The following is a 17,478-nucleotide window of genomic DNA, read 5'->3' as shown; positions in this document are numbered from 1 at the left end:
GGACAGGCATGTCGTATTTCAAGCAGTAGGTATTTAAGTATTCAAGTCGCCTGCTCCTCTGCATCATCTCCATCTGACACCCTCACCGTCGCCAAGAAGATATCCCGGCCACTTCTGAAACGTGCCCTGTCTGAGACGTCCCTTCTGCTTTCGATATTTATTTCGTCCCTTTTCCCCCCCCATCGACCTCTTATCGACCCCGCTCACTGTGAGGCGACCGGTACAAAATGTCGACTTTAACTGCGAGCACCAACGGCAAAGCGCCAGTCGTAGGCCCTGAACGCAGACCGCATGACGGCCTGGTCCAGGTGCAACCTGCGCGACTGGAGGATCTGCAGCCGAAATATGCGCAGACCATCAAGCACGATGAGGACAACCCGGCCGCGCATGGCTGGTATGCCTCGATGAGTGAGTCCTTCCTCTCGCAGCGCTATTCCAGGGCGCAGCCATATACTAACCAGGGCACGCTTCAGTACACGGCTTGGGCGAGTTTATTGGATGCCTGGGCTCCATTCCCTGCTGTTGCTGCTGCCCCAATCCATTCAAGCCCGTGAACCAGGGTGAAGTTGGTTTGATTTCGAAATTCGGCCGGTATGCAACAGAAGTATCTTCCTATTCATAGAGCGCGCGCGGTACTGACTGGATCGCAACCACAGCTTTGAGCGCGCGGTCGATCCGGGCCTGGTGAAAGTGAATCCCTTGAGCGAACGTTTAACCACCGTCGATGTCAAGATCCAGATCGTCGAGGTCCCCCGCCAGGTCTGCATGACCAAGGACAATGTCACTCTGAACCTGACCTCCGTAATCTACTACCACGTCATCTCCCCGCACAAGGCTGCGTTTGGTATCTCCAATGTCCGACAAGCGCTTATCGAGCGCACTCAAACCACGCTTCGCCAAGTAGTGGGCGCTCGCGTTCTGCAGGATGTGATCGAGCGTCGGGAAGAAATCGCGCAGTCGATCAGCGAGATCATCGAGGATGTCGCGACGGGCTGGGGTGTCCAGGTCGAATCCATGTTGATCAAAGATATCATTTTCAGCAACGACCTGCAGGACTCGCTGTCGATGGCTGCGCAGTCGAAGCGGATTGGTGAGAGCAAGGTCATTGCCGCTCGCGCCGAAGTCGAGTCTGCCAAATTGATGCGTCAGGTATGTTGACATTGCCCGTCAGAAGAAAAGGGCTTTCAGGACTAACTGTCATTTCTTTCAGGCCGCCGATATCCTCTCATCCGCCCCTGCCATGCAGATCCGCTACCTCGAGGCGATGCAGTCCATGGCCAAGACGGCCAACAGCAAGGTCATCTTCTTGCCCGCGCCGAACCAAACCATTCAGCAGCAGCTGGCCATGGCCGAGAGCGTTGGCGAGGGCCCCAGCCGGTACAATAACCCGTCCGAGCAGACCCAGACCCAGAACACCCAGAATATCCAGACCAATGGCGATGATGGATTCCAGCGAGCCATAAACGCCCGTATCGTTGAGGACATTCAAACCTCCACCTTTTCTTTTGTCTTTTGTATTTATCTATTTTCCCACCTGTATATGTGTATGTCTGTATTGTGCTTATATGAACGCACCCAGGATGACGATACCCCTTATCTTGTTTTTTTACGTCACCAACTGAGAATAGTATTTATTCATTGTTTGATAATGATTGATAATTGACTTGGTTTGAATTCGACCCGGCTTGACCTACGTAACAAAATTGACAGAATACCATGTCTTCATACCGAATTCTTTTTTTTAAATAGGTAGAGTAAGTAGTAGTTAAGGTAGTGACTATTATCTAGGCAGTTTAGGTACTAAAGTCAACTAATTATTACCCAGGTAGGTAGCTACCTAAGGTAAAGTAAAGTACCTTCCTTTAGCTAAAGAATGATAATAGTGAAATGTCTACCTAGGTAGGTTACCAGATATCGTCTGTTCTCATCATAACCAGTCGTCAATTTAAGGGGAAAAAAAAACAAAAATCAGCAAGATCAAGAAAGAAAAAAAAAGGGTTCTGTGTATCGGATTCGTATCTCCATCTCATCGCATCGCATTGCATCGCATTTCTCGAATTATTTGATGAAATTTTTCCTCCCGGATCAGTAGTAATAATAATATGAGCTTCTCCTTGCTTTCCTTCCTTTGCTTATTGTTTTTTTTCTTTTTTAACGGAGTTGCTATTTTCCATGTGTGGAGATCTTGCATAGTCAGTCAGACCTAGGTTTCTTAAGATCTGAGGACCTTTATTGAGACGCCACGGCCGTAGTCTTCGAAGATTTATAGAACGGACAGACATGCCATAAAAATGACCGCCATAATCGATTAATCGAGAGATAATCGTTTTTGCTTCTTTTGGAAAGGGAGGCGGTTTAGGTTTAACCCCAGGACATGCGTTGAAAATCCGGGGGAACCTCCCAACCGTGCCTGCGACAGGCTCGCAGGTACGCGTCAACCGCTTCGGCGACCGAGTACTCCTTCGGCAGACCCTTGCCTTTCTTCTGGCCCTCCTCGAGGCGCGCAGGGAATGGGTCCGTGCTGGACAGCGCCAGGCGCACCTGCAGCAGGACGCTTTCGATCGACGACGCCGGTGACCAGCCCGAGTTTGTGAGCAGTTCCATACACAGCGCCCCTCCGGCCGTGACGTGGCCGCCGCCGCCGCGCTGGAATTCGAGAAACCGCGGCCGGATGACCCGCACAAACGGCGGCGACATGGGGAAGTCCTTGGGGAACCGCATCTCGAGCACGACGCTGTGCAGCCCGGCCGCTTTCAGGTCCTTGGCCAGCGGGAGGTTTGGCTCGAACGTGTGCAGCTCTACGATCCACTGGTACACCGTCGTGATCAGGTTCGGGTCGATATACCACCCCAGCTCGTGCAGGGGCTGCGTCTCCTGGATCTTCAGCGTCGTCTGGAGATGCTGTTGGAGGGTTTTGGTCGCCGAACTGGTCGCGTATTTCGGCGGTGCGAGGAGCTTCAGTGACGACTCGCTCAAGGTTCCGGGCCGGAAATCGGTTTTTGGAGTCGAGTTGGCGGCGGCGGTGATCTTTTTCTTGCAGGAGAGTAACAGCTTTGGCAATTTGCCTTTAGTGGGCTTGATGATTGTCTGACCCACCTCCTTGTCTTCTTCTTTTTCTCCTTCCTTCTTGTCTTCAGTGTCCGAAAGCAGAATCAGGAGATCCTCATTGTCAGTCTCAACGCTGTCCGCATCCGCATCTTGGGTGGCCGCCTTGCGCCCAGACTTCCGCTTCTTGCTTTTTGTGGGTGTCGCCTTGTTTTCCGTATAGGCTTCATAGGCCTCGCGCCGGCGTTGGCTGAGAGCCGTGATTGGGATATCAACTGGTCCTGTCGGTCCAATGACTGGGTACTTGGGATTTTGTTCGTAGACAGCAGAGGGTCGCTGCTTCTCTGCGGCGTGTCGAGTCGGATGTCCATTGTTGTTCCCGCCAGTATCACATTTCACAAAGAGATATCTTGGCTGAATCCAGTCCAGCTGATTGACCACAAAATGTGGCTTGTTGCACACAAACTCCGATGGTGCATTGACCACTTCATTGAGCGAAATGGCCATAGTGATCCTCAATTTGCTGTTTGGCCATTGTCTGTAATTCGAATACCCACAATAGCCAAGAGAGGTCCTAAAATCCGTGCTCATATAGACGCCATCTCCGTATGCGCGACCGTGCAGTCTCTGTTTAAAGTGAAGACCTTCCCTCACGATGCCGTGCCAATTGGAGAGGGGGCTTCCGTGCCAGGCAAAAAGAGTCGGATATTTCGGCTTGAGACGAGAAACGGTGGAATTGACCGCGTCGACGAATCTTTGCTCCTTGTCCGGCGCTCCTTGCGCAAATCGGAATTGCATGTAGCCCTCCATACCGGAAACCAGGTTGTCATTGGCGGCCGAATTGCTGTTGGGGTCAATGTCATCGTCTTGCATGATGCACGACCTGTTTGACGCCACAATCCATCGCAGCACGTCGAGAGCAGACCCGGAAATTCGGTCCTTCCAAGACGAAAGAAGCCGATCGGAATCGTTCCCGCTGCCGGTCAGATAAGCCTTCATCGTATCAACGTCGGGAAGCGTGTCCAAAAGCATCCTTATCGCCTTCCTCTTCTCTACTATGTCAAGATTGTCAAAGTTCTGGTCATAGACGAAGAATACCACCGACTCAAACTGGTTTCCTCCTTCTCGCTTTTGATCCTGCCTCTGATCTGGAGGGATCCCTCGAATGACCGGACTCCCAAGTTGGACAGAGGGCCAGTCCTCCGTACTCTTCACGCGACAATGCCAATGACTTTGAGGCAGGACCTTGCCGCCCAGCTCACGGCCGATGACGACAATCCAGTCACCAGGGCGAACAGAGGGTTCTCGGGTAGCCATCTGAAAAACAAGCTTCATTTCGTTGGGATCTAGATCGGCCGCATATGAACTGGGGGCCCGCATATCGGGTATTAAGGACGAATATGAGACTTGATTGTGGAACATCTGGATGAAGTCACGGCCACACTCGGCAACTGGAGGGACCTTCAATCCGAGACCAGTGGGGAAATCGTTGAGACGACCGTCTAGTGCGCTGCTATACGTGAAGCTGATAAGCAAGTCAACCACATATGGCTGCGATAGTATCTCCCATTCGAGACTGTGACCCATCCCAAGCGCCATGTACTGATAGAGGCATAAGGGTTTTGAGCAAACATATGGCTTGAGGGCTTCAAAACCTGCCTCGGTTTTACAGTGACAGATGAGACAGAACTCCGTACATTTCACAAAGTGGCGGAGCGTGAATTGCATAGCCAGCAGAGGGAAAGACAAGCGAGCAGGAGGAAACGTGTCCGACATGTGGTCGGCAGCAAGGAATCTCGGAGCTGAGCTGCCCCAATCCTCTGGTGCAAAGTACTCTTCACCCGCTATCTCTTCAGAGTCTAGCAACTTCCCTTGGCTGTTGTTGAAGTAGAGTTCCGCGCCTGCCCACGAGAAACCGAATGTGTATCTATAACTCACAATCTTGACAAAACGTTCATTGAGAAGAGTTTGAAGCGGTCTATCAATAAACAAGGGATCCAACTTTCGACAGTTATCTGTCTCATGTGGAAGGCTTTGCTGATCGTGAAGAGAGTTTGCAAAGGGCATGAACGCTTGGAGGGCACTGGCAAGACTTGGCTTGTATGAGTCGCATAGACCAACGTGCATTTGCACCAACAACTTGCCCACTCTCGACTCCTCGTGAAGGATCTGGTAGAAATCTAGGTATTGGCGGGGATAACGGATCAATAGCACTAGGTACTGATTGGAATGAACACCCCAGGCTTGCATGGCTTCGTCAGAGATCCCAAGTTTTGCAATACGGCAAGAGACTGAGACAATGACTGATCCAGTTAAGTCGCCCAGGTACCCGACTTTGAACCCGGCAGCCTTTGCAGCGCAGAGATCGTGTCGGAGCTTTGCTTTCAGTTCAGAGTCATTGCCAGTCGGAGGAAGTAATTCGTCATCCGATGGATGTCCATCGATATGATCTTGAATCGAGAACTCCCAATCCGTCCCATCTTCAGATAAAGAATCGCTATGAATCTTATTCCTGCCATTCTCACCGGCGCGCCGGGATCTGACATGGAGATTCCGATCCGGCGAGCGGCCATTTTCAATCACATCGCTCAAAACGCCGAGGAAGTCCATCACAGGTAAACCTGCCATCTTGGGCTGTACCTCTTCCAGACTGCTTGCTATAGCAGAAGGAACATTGTCAGAGGTCGAGAACACAAAATATTCGTGGTTATGCGGGTACTGGGAGACATCTGGTGAAACGATAGTTAGTATTTGCTCATCCAGACCCAGAAAGATACAGGGGAATATTAAAGTCCTGGGCTCATCCATACCTGATATAAGAGCTTGAATGTCGATCTTGACAGGGCTCCCAGAGCCTGCAGTATAAGTGAAGCAAATTGAACCGTCGTCTTCACCAGCCCTCACATCACTGAGGCGCGGGAACCACCCCGGGCGGCGTGCCCGTTCGAGGTCCCTTAGAAAGTCTTTTCGAGGCATATAGACGACTTTAGGCGGCTATGAGCAAGCGCGTACTGAAGGAAGTATTGCTGCTTGCTGCCTCTCGATGAATCTTTCGATGCTCATATGACGAAGCAGGAGCACGGGGAAAGTAGCAGAGGAAGGCGAGTTGCACCCTGCCTCACCAAAGGCACGTGAGAAGTTTACATTCGACAGGAGAAGTCCTGCAGAATCTTCTCTGCGTCGGAGAAGATATTGGCAGACGACGATGTCTGCCGGGAGAAAGCTACGGCGAGCAGTGATGTATCATCATCGCCTAAGAAACGACGACCATTCACAGCGGCGCCAAGGCAAATGCTTCCCCTCACATATAGATAGGGAAGCCGTGGTTCTCACACTGAACATGACTGCTTCACAGTGGGTCAGTTTTCTGGTTGCGCCGTACAGAGGATGGCGGTGATCTCTGGCACGGGGCGGGACGATCGTACAGCGGAGCCTTTTCAGGGTTAATACTGCCTGGCCCGTGCCGCTCCCGCAGTCAACAGACAACGGCTCAGAACTTATAGCCGTCACCATCACAGTCACCACCACCACATCCACGGCGTCACTGCATCTGCCTAGGCTGAGCCACTGCTGCAGCGCCGCAGAATGCGAGCGACCAGCCTGCCAAGCCATGATTGCCCCAACCAGATAATCTGAAGACAGCAATTGGGCGCCTTGGCCCTTGATCTTTCCGACCGTGTGGACTTGCGTTGCCTACAGAGTTCCTCATCCATGGCACCCTCGTCGTCTCTCAATCCCACCAGCTCCGCTGCTGAAAGGGGATCCACTACGCATTCGCAGCTCGACCCGTCCTTGCAGCATTTCACGAATCCGTCCTTCGATCCGATCGATTTTCTGAATGAATCGCTTCCGCCGTTGACGTTGGCATCGTCTCAACCCCATGCCTCCAGAGCTCCGGGCGCTGTCTCTCTGGCAGAGCTCGCCACCAAAAGCCAGTCCCTCCTCTCCCAGTTGGGTGCCCAGAATGTCCGACTGTCTGGAATCCTGACCCAGCTCACAGAAGAGATTTTACGAAGTGGTGGACGGCTAGCTTATGAAGTCGAGGTTCTTCGGGGCGAAACGATCGGTCTCGCGGATGCCTTGGCGGAAACCTTACACGATGATATCACAAAGTTCATTCCTGAGGGGTTGGACACAAGTATTACGAATGAGAGCGTCACCGAAGACCCTTTGAAGCCTGCTGCAGTTACCGATGCTACAGAGGATCACAACAAATCAGAAACACAGAGCACCGCTAAGGAGCCGCCATTCATCACGCAACTACGAATGTTAAGCCAGGTTCGTGCCCGGCTGGAACAAGTAGTGCAGACTTTTGGAGAGGCTATGGAATGGCCGCTTGCGCCCTCCGAGTTATCGCTCACTTCTTCATTTATCTCCGTTTCGGCCCCAGAGCCCGGGCCGGATAACCATAGTCGAGAGGAGAAAGGACAGGAGGTGGCGAAGAAACTGCGCGCGGAGATTACAGAGCTCTTGGACAGTAACGGTGGAGGAGAAGCCGGGCTGGCGGCTGCTACCAAACGGGTGGAAGCTTTACGGACCCTGGCGACGGTATGGAAGGGGACTGTGGAGGAAAAGGCACGGAATCGATTCGTAGACAGTCTTGCAAAGATTGTAGAGGACCGCCGCAAGACGCTGGAGAGCCAGTCGAAGGAGCGAGAGCAGCGGCGGGGAGGCTTAGACCGAACGTCGTCCAGGAAAGGCAGATCGTCGATGGATCAAAGCGCCGAAGAGCGATCAAGCAATGACAGTGGAGGGCCTGGAGGAGGTTTGTTTCGCAATCTGCAGCGCATCCGCGACGAGATCTACCTCGAATAGATGCGTCCAGAGATCCTTGATGCGTATATTCGTACCACATGATACTCTTTCTATGGGCTGTGTATTATTATTAACTTAGAGAGTTTGGATTTGGGTTGGGCCTAATGTGGCACACTCCTGTACAATATACCCGGAACACCGATACGGGTGTAGATATAGAACGATAGTGTGAAATAGAATTGATGACATATATGAATGATGGCCACCTTGTATTGCGCTGGTTCTTTGGTCCTGGGCCCTTGGGTGGAAAAGACGTTGTGCTTTGCTGTATGTCTGGTTGCACCCTGACGACAGGGGATCCAGAGAACATTAATATTCTTGAGACTATGTCAGCCACTGAGGACCCTCCATGGCCACGAGGCCCGCTGCATGGCGCGGATCCTGTTGAAACCTCGAATTAATTCAAAGCAATTTAGTGGGAAACCGCTGGCGTTCGTCAGAGCACTGACCTTCGTCTCCACCTCGACGTTGTTCCCTGCCTGTTCGGGAGTTCGCATTTCCACTGAGTTGCAACATCGCCAGAGTTCAACCGCTCTGTTCCCAATCGCCCGCTGGACTTGTTTGTTTCTCTCCAGGGCCTTGCTTAGATGAATGTTCTTCTTTCCCCGTCACAGCTTTCGAACCTGAGGAGTTCTCACCCAAACTACGGATCAGGATCGGAGTCATCGGACAGATCATGGGGCCTCGAGATTATTGATGACGTTGCGACCTGGAAGACCGTGAGGTGAGCACATTGGGATTCCCCCAACGAGGACCTCTCATTGAAGGGAGAGAAAAAGTATTCAGGTCCGCTAACCTATGCTGTCTACGATTGCGACAGGATATTCAACTCGCTTCTTCCACCGTCGCCGCTGGGCGAATAGGTCTTCAAGATGCCCCGACTTACATTGCAGACTGACTGGGAGCATCAACGACTCCACGGTAATCCCAGCTCACCACTGCGTCAGATCCACTTCCGTCGCCCGAGAACCCGCATCCTGAGGATTATATTTCTTACTACTGCGATTGCTCTGTGCTTTATTTTCTTCCTATCGCGCGGGTCTGGAGGGGTAAGTTTGCGATCGCCGCAGCCCCGTTCGGAGCTCATTTTCGCCATCGCAAAGGGCCACCACGCTGACAGTGCTTTAAGGATGGTACGGTATCCGATTATTGGTCTCAATATCAGTCTCTTCCTGTGTCACAACCGCCAGATGACTTAAGTGTCATTTCCCACGAGGCCCCGCCGGTCGGGGAAGACGGTACACTGCCAAGTAGACTGGAGAAAACCAATCCCTCTTTCCACATCCTCATGCCGGCAGTCGAGAAGAACGTTGGTCTCTGCCAGACCGTCACCTCTGCTATGATCCTGAATTACCCGCCTCCAACTGTCATCAAATCCTTGCCTGATTTCTCGTCGCCTCCTACTGCTCATGACGCTGTGGTAGCCCAGATTAAGGGAATCGTCTCCTTCCTGAGGAACAGCAAGCGAGTCAATGAAAAAGATTTAGTCTTGATTGTGGATGGCAGCGATACCTTCTTTCAGTTGCCCCCGGAAATCTTGATCCAACGCTTTCACACAACGCTCGAAAAGCATAACCAGAAGCTGAAGGAAAAGTACGGTGTGGTGGTCGTTGAAAATCCTGATAAAGGATCCAAAGAAGTGGTTCAGAAATACTCTCAGAGGGTGATATTTGCAGCGAGCAAGGAATGCTTTCCGAACCACCCAGATGATGTCGCCTGCGTGAGTGTACCAGGATCTACATTACCTCCTGATGTATACGGGCCGAAGACAGATATCCAGCGGGATGGGCAACGGAATAGGCCTCGATGGCTAGATTCTGGCGCTGTGATGGGGCAAGCCGCAGACCTATTACCCATCTACGAAAGGGTTCTGGAGTATGTGTTGCATCATCGAAATCGTCACGGTGACCAGATGGTTTTGTCACGGCTGTACGGGACGCAGGAGTATGTGAGGGAACTCGAAAGAAGGAGGACCAGCAGCTGGCTGAAGGAGTGGTTTCGGGATATGATCGGCATCTCTGAAGCCACCAATATCACCAACGTTTATCTTCGCCTCGAGCCGGGACAACGATATGAGTTTGGCATCGGGCTTGACTACGAGTCTCAGCTGTTCTTCACCATGAAGAACTCCAGAAACGACGTGGAATGGGTCAAATACAACAACATCTCGCAGGTATCCACCGTCCAGGCGCGACACGGAGTCCCAAGGGAGGTTCGCCTCACTCTTCCGGCCGATATCCAGGAGAAGGCACCAAATCCTTTCACACAACCGGCACGAGCTCCAGGTGAGGCTGTCAAGCCTCCCATCAATGAGACTGTCGACTCTCTCCCCCATCCTATGAATATGACGTGGGAGACTCTCCCGTTGATGACCAACGTCCACTCAGCCGCAGTCCCTGCCACCATTCATTTGAACGGCGACCCCTCGGTCCGTCCAGAGTGGTGGTCGAATATGTGGTTTCACCCGTGGTCCCGTGCCCTCCTCCGCAAATACATCCGCTCAGCCCGCGGTCGTGTTGCTTCTCAATCATCGCTGTTGGGGGGTTCGGATTGGTGGGACGCACGAGGTGGGATTGGAGGCGTGTGGACTAATTATGACGAGTGGATGGATTTCGAAGATCTTTGCAGTGGATTTGAGGAGAAGATTTTTGACGACGGTCTAGGTGCCTGGGGCCAGGAGGACGGCGGTATATTTCAAAAACCGATCTATAATCAATGGGGGATTCTGATCTCGGGCAAAGGACCGCCGAACCTGGAAGAGGCGCAAAATAAGGAGGCTGGAAACCAAGGAAAGTAACCAGGCTCCTCTGTTTTTATCATTATCAGGAGGATCCTTGGCGATGATATCTGGCCTCGTTCTTCTTCATCCGCTTGATCCCCTTCAAGAACGGTTTCTTATCTATTCTTTTTCTCGATGTCTTCTTTCTCTTTTTTCTACGTGATCTCCCAGGGTCTTGTTGGATGAATCAAAAGCACTGCGGCTATCAGCCTTCGATTGGCGTTGTGTGTGTGTTTTGTTTGGGCTTTTCTTTCCTCTGTACAATAATGCTTTCTTTTTTAGATGTCTTCTTTTTACTCATTCTTTCATACCTGCCATTTCTTGTTAACGGGATTAGTTCGGCGTGGGGGTGTGTGACTTTGAAAAAACGAGACCTGGCGGTTTTCTCGTTCAATTGACTTCTTTCATACCATTGGTCCCTGGACGGGGCCTTATCTGGTCTGGTCACTGATGTTTCCGTTCTGCCTGCGTTGGCAGGCTTTTTTTTTCGTCCTTTCCCCCTGTTTAATATTTTTTTTCTTCTTCTTTGGGCCCCATCATGCCACAAGAATCCTCATCTTAGGGAGTTGTGGAATGGCAAGATATTAGAGAGCGCCAAAATATCGATATAGGGACAACAGAGAGCCCTGCAGGGTCGCGGCTCTGAAAATGCAATTCGTCATCATCAACTTAATCTATGAAGCGATATTATTACTCCGTACAGGCGTGGATTATCACTGTCACCTTTAGGCAACTTGCACGCCGCATTACAAAGTCTAATAATGCAGACCGCCTTTGTCCCATCCCACACCCTAGCTTTTTCTGCCGGCAAATTCAACCTTTTCAGTTCCCCTCCGCCCCGCATATCACACTCGACTACAGCACTACCTACCTGGTCATTAGTACAAATATTTTTTGACACAATCATCGTTTCTGGCCAGGGATCTGTTTCCTTAGACAACAATGAAGGTGAGCCTGCTACACACAACATTTGCAAATCCATTAGTTAGTCTCTGTGGTTAATTAACAACCAACTCGCAACGCAGGTCATCGACCCTCAATCCGCAACACTGACCAACATCGAGGTGCTGGCTTACCTCACGGCCAACCCTCCCAGACGACCTCCTAACCCTCCTCCGAACTCCCGGCACTGGGTTCCCAATCCAGATCTGCGGGATCATAATACAGTCGTTAAAGAGGTGAGTAGTGATGAGTTCCGAAAAGGATATTGCAGACCTATCATCCATCCGCCTTTATATGTATTCGGGGGTTTTGTTATAGGGATTGCTTTGGCCGGCTTTCTAGATGCAATCAGAAGGATCTCTGCTAATTATTTATCATTCTCGCTAGATTCATAACTATGTCCACCGGATATCACCTCACCTCCTCAACTATCCCCGCTACGTCCACGAGGAGACTCTTCAACGGTTACAGCAGCAACAACAACAAGATCAACAACAACAAGCGGTACAACTCCGGCCTTCACCACAACCAACAGAGCCCACTCCAATGGACATCGCCATCCGGGAGTTGATCACAAAGCTGCAGCCCTACGGCCTCACAAAGGGCGAAGTCCTCATGATCATCAACCTGGGCATTGGACTGGACAAACCGAGCCAGACGACCCAGCCACAGAACACCACCACCCAAGACCAAGAAACCAACGCCGAAGCAATGGAGAATGGCGAAGACGTCAGCGGCGGCGGCGCTGTTGCCGAGACTGCTGAACCTGAAGGCGGTGCCGGGGAAGGCCAGGAGGAGGAGGCAGTGACCCAAGAAGACGACGACTACGGCGCCCGAGCGCTGCTAGATACCGTCATCGAGGAACGCGAGGAGAGACTCTCAAATGAAGACATCACGGCAATATTGGCCATTATTCGGGAAACGTTGGGAAAACGGGATAGGTGATAAACTTGCAAGAAAAGAAAAGAAAAGAAAAGAAAAAGTAACTCTTTTGCTTTCTTGTTTCTTTCTTCTCAGCTTGCATATTTACGGGTAGTTGGGTTTTTTAGTTTTTAGTTCCGGTGTAATGTTTCTTCATACTCGTTCTATATATTTATGTCCGCATATTGCGTTGCAGCCTTTTTTTTTTGTTTTTATTTCAATGTATTCTAGCATAGCATAGCATAGGAGGATGGGCGTTGTTTGCGGGAAAGGGTCATTACTTGGGTGTATGTACAGAAATTTTGAGTGGAATGAATGAAAAAAAAAAGGTATTAACTTGCTTTTTTTTTTCTTTTGGAAGAGGTCTTGTCAGACGAAAGAAGCCAGAGAAAGGATTTCTTCTAATCTTCAATCCAAGAACTATAAACATCGTATTGTCCGGCTAAGTACTACACTGCCATATGCCAACAAGCACCTTTGCGCCGTAGAATGGACCAGCAAATCTTGCCCCAAATGCCACCCGAAGAATTAAAACAGACAAAAGAACAACAGAACAGATATCATACAGCAATCAAGCCATTTTTCCTGACTTTTTTTCTTTTTTTGAATAGCTTTTTTTTATTTTTGATTCACTCCTTGTTCTTCTTCTTTTTCTTCTTTTCGGCCTTGCCCGCCTCATCGCCTTCTTCCTCCCTCTTTCGCTTCTTTCCCTCGGCCTTGGCAGCCTTCTTGGCCTCTTTCCTAAGCTTCTTCAGCTCCTTCTTGCTGATAACGATGGGGTTACCATTGGCGTCAAATTTGATCTCGCCGCGCTCGAGCTTCCGTTGATATCTCTTGACGCTGAGACCGGCCTTCTCGGCCATTTTCTCCACATCACTCTGCTTCTTGTCCTTGGATTTGTCCTTCTCCTCCTCCTCCTCGGAGTCAGAGGATTCATCCTCGTGCGCGTCGCCGTTGGTCTTGGGCTTGTCCTCCATCTCTTCGTCTTCATCGGACTGCGCGTCGGCCATCTCCTCATCTTCGGACTCAGATTGCGACTTGACCTCCTCGATCAACTTCTTCTCTTTCTTCTCTTTCTTGTCCTTCCTGTCCTTCTTCGATGAGGCAGATTCATCGCCAGCAACAGCATCAGCATCCGCGTTGTATTTCCTAGTCGCGCTAATCTCGAACTTCTTAGGTTGTGTAGTGACGCCATTAGGAGCAATGGCAACACCTCTTGGCTTCAGAGGCTTGCCCTCCATCGCAGCCAACTTCCTCTCGAGGTTGTATCTGGCCTCCATACCCAAGGCAGCCTTGTCCTCTTCTGTAGCGTCATCATCCCAATCGGCAAGGGCATCCACACGAAGACCGAGAGATGCCTTAGCTGCGAGTATACGAGCCATCTTTCCTTTGTTCTTGCCCGTGGCTTGTCCGACCAAAGAGGCATGGTAGATGAGACCATATTTAGGAGTGTCGTGCTTGGTCTTCAGGGCGCGGAACAAAGCCTTCTCTGCACCCAGAATCTGAATTGTACTGGCAGGGCTCTTGGACAGGTTCATCAAGCTTCCGGCATGAGCGATCAGCCGTGCACCAACCAGCTCACCAACGAGGGCAGTCAGGTTAGGGGCGATAGCCGTCATACGGGCCGACAAATAGCTCGCAAGCTGTTGTCTGTACTCAGCAAAGCTGACGACTTGCTCGGCCAGGGCCTGGATGTTCTCCAGATCCTCCACACTGATCTCCGTACCCATCGAGCGATCAGCCGCGTTCTTGACGGCATTTTCAATTTCCTCAGGAAGGATCTCGGCGAGATCAGCCTTCTCCCAGTCTGACCGCATGCCCATCTTCAGAACCACCTTCGCATATGCAATATTGTCGTTGACAATCTTCGCCATTTCCGGGAAGTGCCACCCGTACCACTCCTTCACACGCATGGCGTATGTGTTCAATTCCTTGTCCAGGTCGTCCAGGAGCGCAATCGCCTGAACGATCATGGTGTCGATCTTGTCCGGAGAGAACTTCAGTTTGTGTCGGGCGAGGGAATGGGACAGACCAAGTGACATGGCAGACATGTCCTCAGGAACCAGACCCGGGATCAACGTCGGTAGATGCTCCCGGATGGCGCGGTAGAGGTCTGTGGTGGAGGAGTCGGCAATGGGCTGGATCGAGAGCCCAGGAAGCTTCCCAATAGCATTTCCTACACGAATGGTTAGTATCGTATTCAAAAGCAGGCAAAACTAGGAATGTTGAGGAACAAGGGCTGTCGTACCAAGTTTGGGATCAGCAACCGCCAACGACACCTTCTTCTCGTCTTTGATGGAGTCAAGCAAGCTGGCCAGACGAGGCGTGACTTTGCCTTCAATAAGAGCAGCAACCTCTTCAAGGGCGGTGGCCGCACTGTCGAACTTCTGGAAGTGCTTCAGCTTCAGCCTGTATGATGTTAGAAAAAAATTCGTCCCGGGGAAATATGCAATCAAAAATTTGGCGCATGCAGTACATCCACCAACACATCGACAAATAGTATAGAGGGCAGAAAAAAATTTTAGGCGACACTTCTCGACACAGGGGATACTCACAGATTGGAGACTCCTTCAGCAGTTGCGGTTTCGGTGGCCAAATCATCGCGCTTGAGGAGCTTTTTGTCCTTGGCCTTCAGCAGGGCATAGCCTGCACTGGTCTCGGTAAGAATAAAAAGCGTCATTGTGGGCAACGACGACTCTCAGCTGTCCACTGCTTGACGAAAGGAAACAGCGAGCCAGGATCAGGCGCGAGGCAGGAGGCCGGATGAAGTTGGCGGGAAGGCGCAACTGCGGCCGGACAGTGGGAGCTCTCGACTTTTTTTTTACTCGCTCAAATTTCGACGTTGGAGTCGAGCGGTAAAAAGCGAGATGGCGCGTGAGTGGCTGCCGCGGGCGGCTTACGTAATAATGCCACCCGCTCCGAGCTCCACGGGACGGGCAGTGGCTCCAACTGACTGAGCTGCGGGCAACGTCGCGGAGGCTGGACTGCCATCTCGAGCGCTTCAAGAGCCCATCACCATCCACCATGGAGGGCCTGTTCTTTAATGTGAATGGCGGGTATGTCACTCTCTCACCCAGCGGCAGGATCGTGTGCTTACCGACTTGGGCAGCTATATCGAAGGCATTGTCCGCGGTTATCGAAACAGCCTCCTCACCAGCCAGCACTATGCCAACTTGACCCAATGCGAGACGATAGATGGTTGGTCTCTGTCTTGCAACTCCGTGCTCTTCTCTGAATTGCATAACTCTGATGTCTGTCAAATATAGATGTCAAGCTGCAACTGGCCCCTGCCTATGGGGACTTTCTGGCTTCGCTGCCTCCCAATCCCTCGACCTCTGCCCTCGCGGGCAAGATGACGGACAAGCTGGTGGCCGAGTTCCGTTACGTCCAGGCGCAGGCAACGGGCTCAATCGCCAAGTTCATGGAGTATTTGACGTACGGATACATGATTGACAACATCGCTTTGTTGATTACGGGCACTCTGCATGAACGGGACACCCGAGAGCTGCTGGAGCGCTGCCATCCCCTGGGCTGGTTTGAGACCATGCCCGTTCTGTGCGTGGCGACCAATATCGAGGAGCTGTACAACTCCGTGCTGATCGAGACACCACTGGCACCATACTTCAAAGGCAGTCTCAGCCATCAGGATCTCGATGAACTGAACATTGAGATCGTCCGCAACACCTTGTACAAGAATTACCTGGAAGACTTCTATAACTTTGTCAACACGCACCCAGACTTCAAGGGAACTCCCACGCAGGAGGTCATGTCCGAAATCCTGGAATTCGAGGCCGACCGCCGTGCTATCAACATCACACTCAACTCGTTCGGAACGGAGCTGTCGAAGCAGGAGCGGAAGAGGCTGTACCCAGAGTTTGGGAAGCTGTATCCGGAGGGGTCACTGATGCTTTCGAGGGCAGATGATGTCGAGTCCGTTGCTCTTGCAGTCAGTGGTGTTTCTGAATACAAGGCGTTTTTCGATGCTGTCGGTTTAAGTCAGGGTGGACCCGGTGGGCTGGGCAACATCGCTGGCGGGGGCAGCGCTGATGGAAAGAGTTTGGAGGATCTTTTCTACCAGAAAGAGATGGAGATGTGCAAGGTTGCATTCACACGGCAATTTACCCCGGCCGTGATATACGCATGGGTGAAGTTGAGAGAGCAGGTAAGCTCTCCCCTCCCTCCATCATCCTGGTATACGATTTGGTAGTAAAACATGCTGATTTTTTCGATTGCAGGAAATTCGAAACATCACCTGGATTGCGGAGTGCATTGCACAGCATCAAAAGGAGAGGATAGGAAACTACATTTCCGTATTCTAGTCACGATTCCCTTTCCCACTTCCTTCTCCTCTCCTATATTTCCTCTCTCTCCATCTTCCTCCTCCATGCCTTTTCGGGCAACGAAGCCATTTAAAGTCCAAGGCCCTTTATTTTCTGTCTATGACCTATTTATTGTATGTATCGGAGTGCATACCCGCCGCACCATTGATCTGATCTTTATAGCTTGTTTCTTTTTTTTGTCTTCTCCAGGTGGGCGTTAGGATATGAAGGATTAATTTTCTTTTTCCCCGTCTCCATTTTATGATTGATTGACTGAATTGATTGATAGATGTAACGTGACTACTGCTACAGACCAGAAAAAAAAATATTCAACCGTCATGAGGACAGTAACTATATAGAAAAAAAAAGAAAATTGATTGCCATTGGAGAACGAAAGGCAAGACAAGAAACCAGCACTTGGTCATGTCAGTGTCATCGTTCTGGCTTTATTTATAAATTTTTTGTTTCTCGAGGCTCGTGCTTCTTCTTCTTCTAAAGTGACCTAATTGATCAAGGACAAGAAAGAAGTGGTAAGGAGAAAAAAGGCAGATTTTTTAGTCACAGTTGAACATGTTTTCGGATTTCGGATAGTTTCCGGCAGTGAGATTGCCACTCCGAAGATGAGATTGAGTATACGATGATATCAAAAATGGTCCA

The 17,478-nt window shown here is 50.9% G+C and overlaps 7 protein-coding genes across 7 annotated transcripts; 5 read left to right on the top strand and 2 right to left on the bottom strand.

Moving 5' to 3' along the window:
• Nucleotides 1–227: 227 nt before the first annotated feature.
• T310_2387 (Stomatin family protein) lies at nt 228–1,949 on the top strand (the record flags this gene model as incomplete). Its single annotated transcript, XM_013474763.1, has 7 exons — nt 228–408; nt 462–591; nt 657–1,149; nt 1,211–1,544; nt 1,750–1,754; nt 1,798–1,825; nt 1,900–1,949. The coding sequence occupies 7 exons, from the start codon at nt 228–230 to the stop codon at nt 1,947–1,949; spliced, it is 1,221 nt and encodes a 406-aa protein (XP_013330217.1).
• A 412-nt stretch (nt 1,950–2,361) lies between these two features.
• T310_2386 (Ubiquitin conjugating enzyme) lies at nt 2,362–6,021 on the bottom strand (the record flags this gene model as incomplete). Its single annotated transcript, XM_013474762.1, has 2 exons — nt 2,362–5,774; nt 5,856–6,021. 2 exons carry the CDS (start codon nt 6,019–6,021, stop codon nt 2,362–2,364), a joined length of 3,579 nt encoding a protein of 1,192 aa, XP_013330216.1.
• A 364-nt stretch (nt 6,022–6,385) lies between these two features.
• On the top strand, nt 6,386–7,860 carry T310_2385 (uncharacterized protein; the record flags this gene model as incomplete). The annotated part of the gene is made up of 2 exons (XM_013474761.1): nt 6,386–6,403; nt 6,688–7,860. The coding sequence occupies 2 exons, from the start codon at nt 6,386–6,388 to the stop codon at nt 7,858–7,860; spliced, it is 1,191 nt and encodes a 396-aa protein (XP_013330215.1).
• Nucleotides 7,861–8,732: 872 nt separating this feature from the next.
• T310_2384 (uncharacterized protein) lies at nt 8,733–10,657 on the top strand (the record flags this gene model as incomplete). The annotated part of the gene is made up of 2 exons (XM_013474760.1): nt 8,733–8,909; nt 8,990–10,657. 2 exons carry the CDS (start codon nt 8,733–8,735, stop codon nt 10,655–10,657), a joined length of 1,845 nt encoding a protein of 614 aa, XP_013330214.1.
• A 924-nt stretch (nt 10,658–11,581) lies between these two features.
• T310_2383 (uncharacterized protein) lies at nt 11,582–12,526 on the top strand (the record flags this gene model as incomplete). Its single annotated transcript, XM_013474759.1, has 3 exons — nt 11,582–11,587; nt 11,665–11,817; nt 11,969–12,526. The coding sequence occupies 3 exons, from the start codon at nt 11,582–11,584 to the stop codon at nt 12,524–12,526; spliced, it is 717 nt and encodes a 238-aa protein (XP_013330213.1).
• A 605-nt stretch (nt 12,527–13,131) lies between these two features.
• T310_2382 (Nucleolar protein 58) lies at nt 13,132–15,182 on the bottom strand (the record flags this gene model as incomplete). Its single annotated transcript, XM_013474758.1, has 3 exons — nt 13,132–14,678; nt 14,751–14,911; nt 15,058–15,182. The coding sequence occupies 3 exons, from the start codon at nt 15,180–15,182 to the stop codon at nt 13,132–13,134; spliced, it is 1,833 nt and encodes a 610-aa protein (XP_013330212.1).
• Nucleotides 15,183–15,526: 344 nt separating this feature from the next.
• On the top strand, nt 15,527–16,821 carry T310_2381 (H(+)-transporting two-sector ATPase; the record flags this gene model as incomplete). The annotated part of the gene is made up of 4 exons (XM_013474757.1): nt 15,527–15,558; nt 15,612–15,700; nt 15,769–16,664; nt 16,738–16,821. The coding sequence occupies 4 exons, from the start codon at nt 15,527–15,529 to the stop codon at nt 16,819–16,821; spliced, it is 1,101 nt and encodes a 366-aa protein (XP_013330211.1).
• Nucleotides 16,822–17,478: the final 657 nt, after the last annotated feature.

This window comes from Rasamsonia emersonii (genome assembly GCF_000968595.1).
Source record: "Rasamsonia emersonii CBS 393.64 chromosome Unknown ctg1118621760025, whole genome shotgun sequence".
Classification (NCBI taxonomy): Eukaryota; Fungi; Ascomycota; class Eurotiomycetes; order Eurotiales; family Trichocomaceae; genus Rasamsonia; species Rasamsonia emersonii.
The sequence above is the reverse complement of the archived record's forward strand: the minus strand, read 5'-3'. Positions and strand labels throughout refer to the sequence as shown.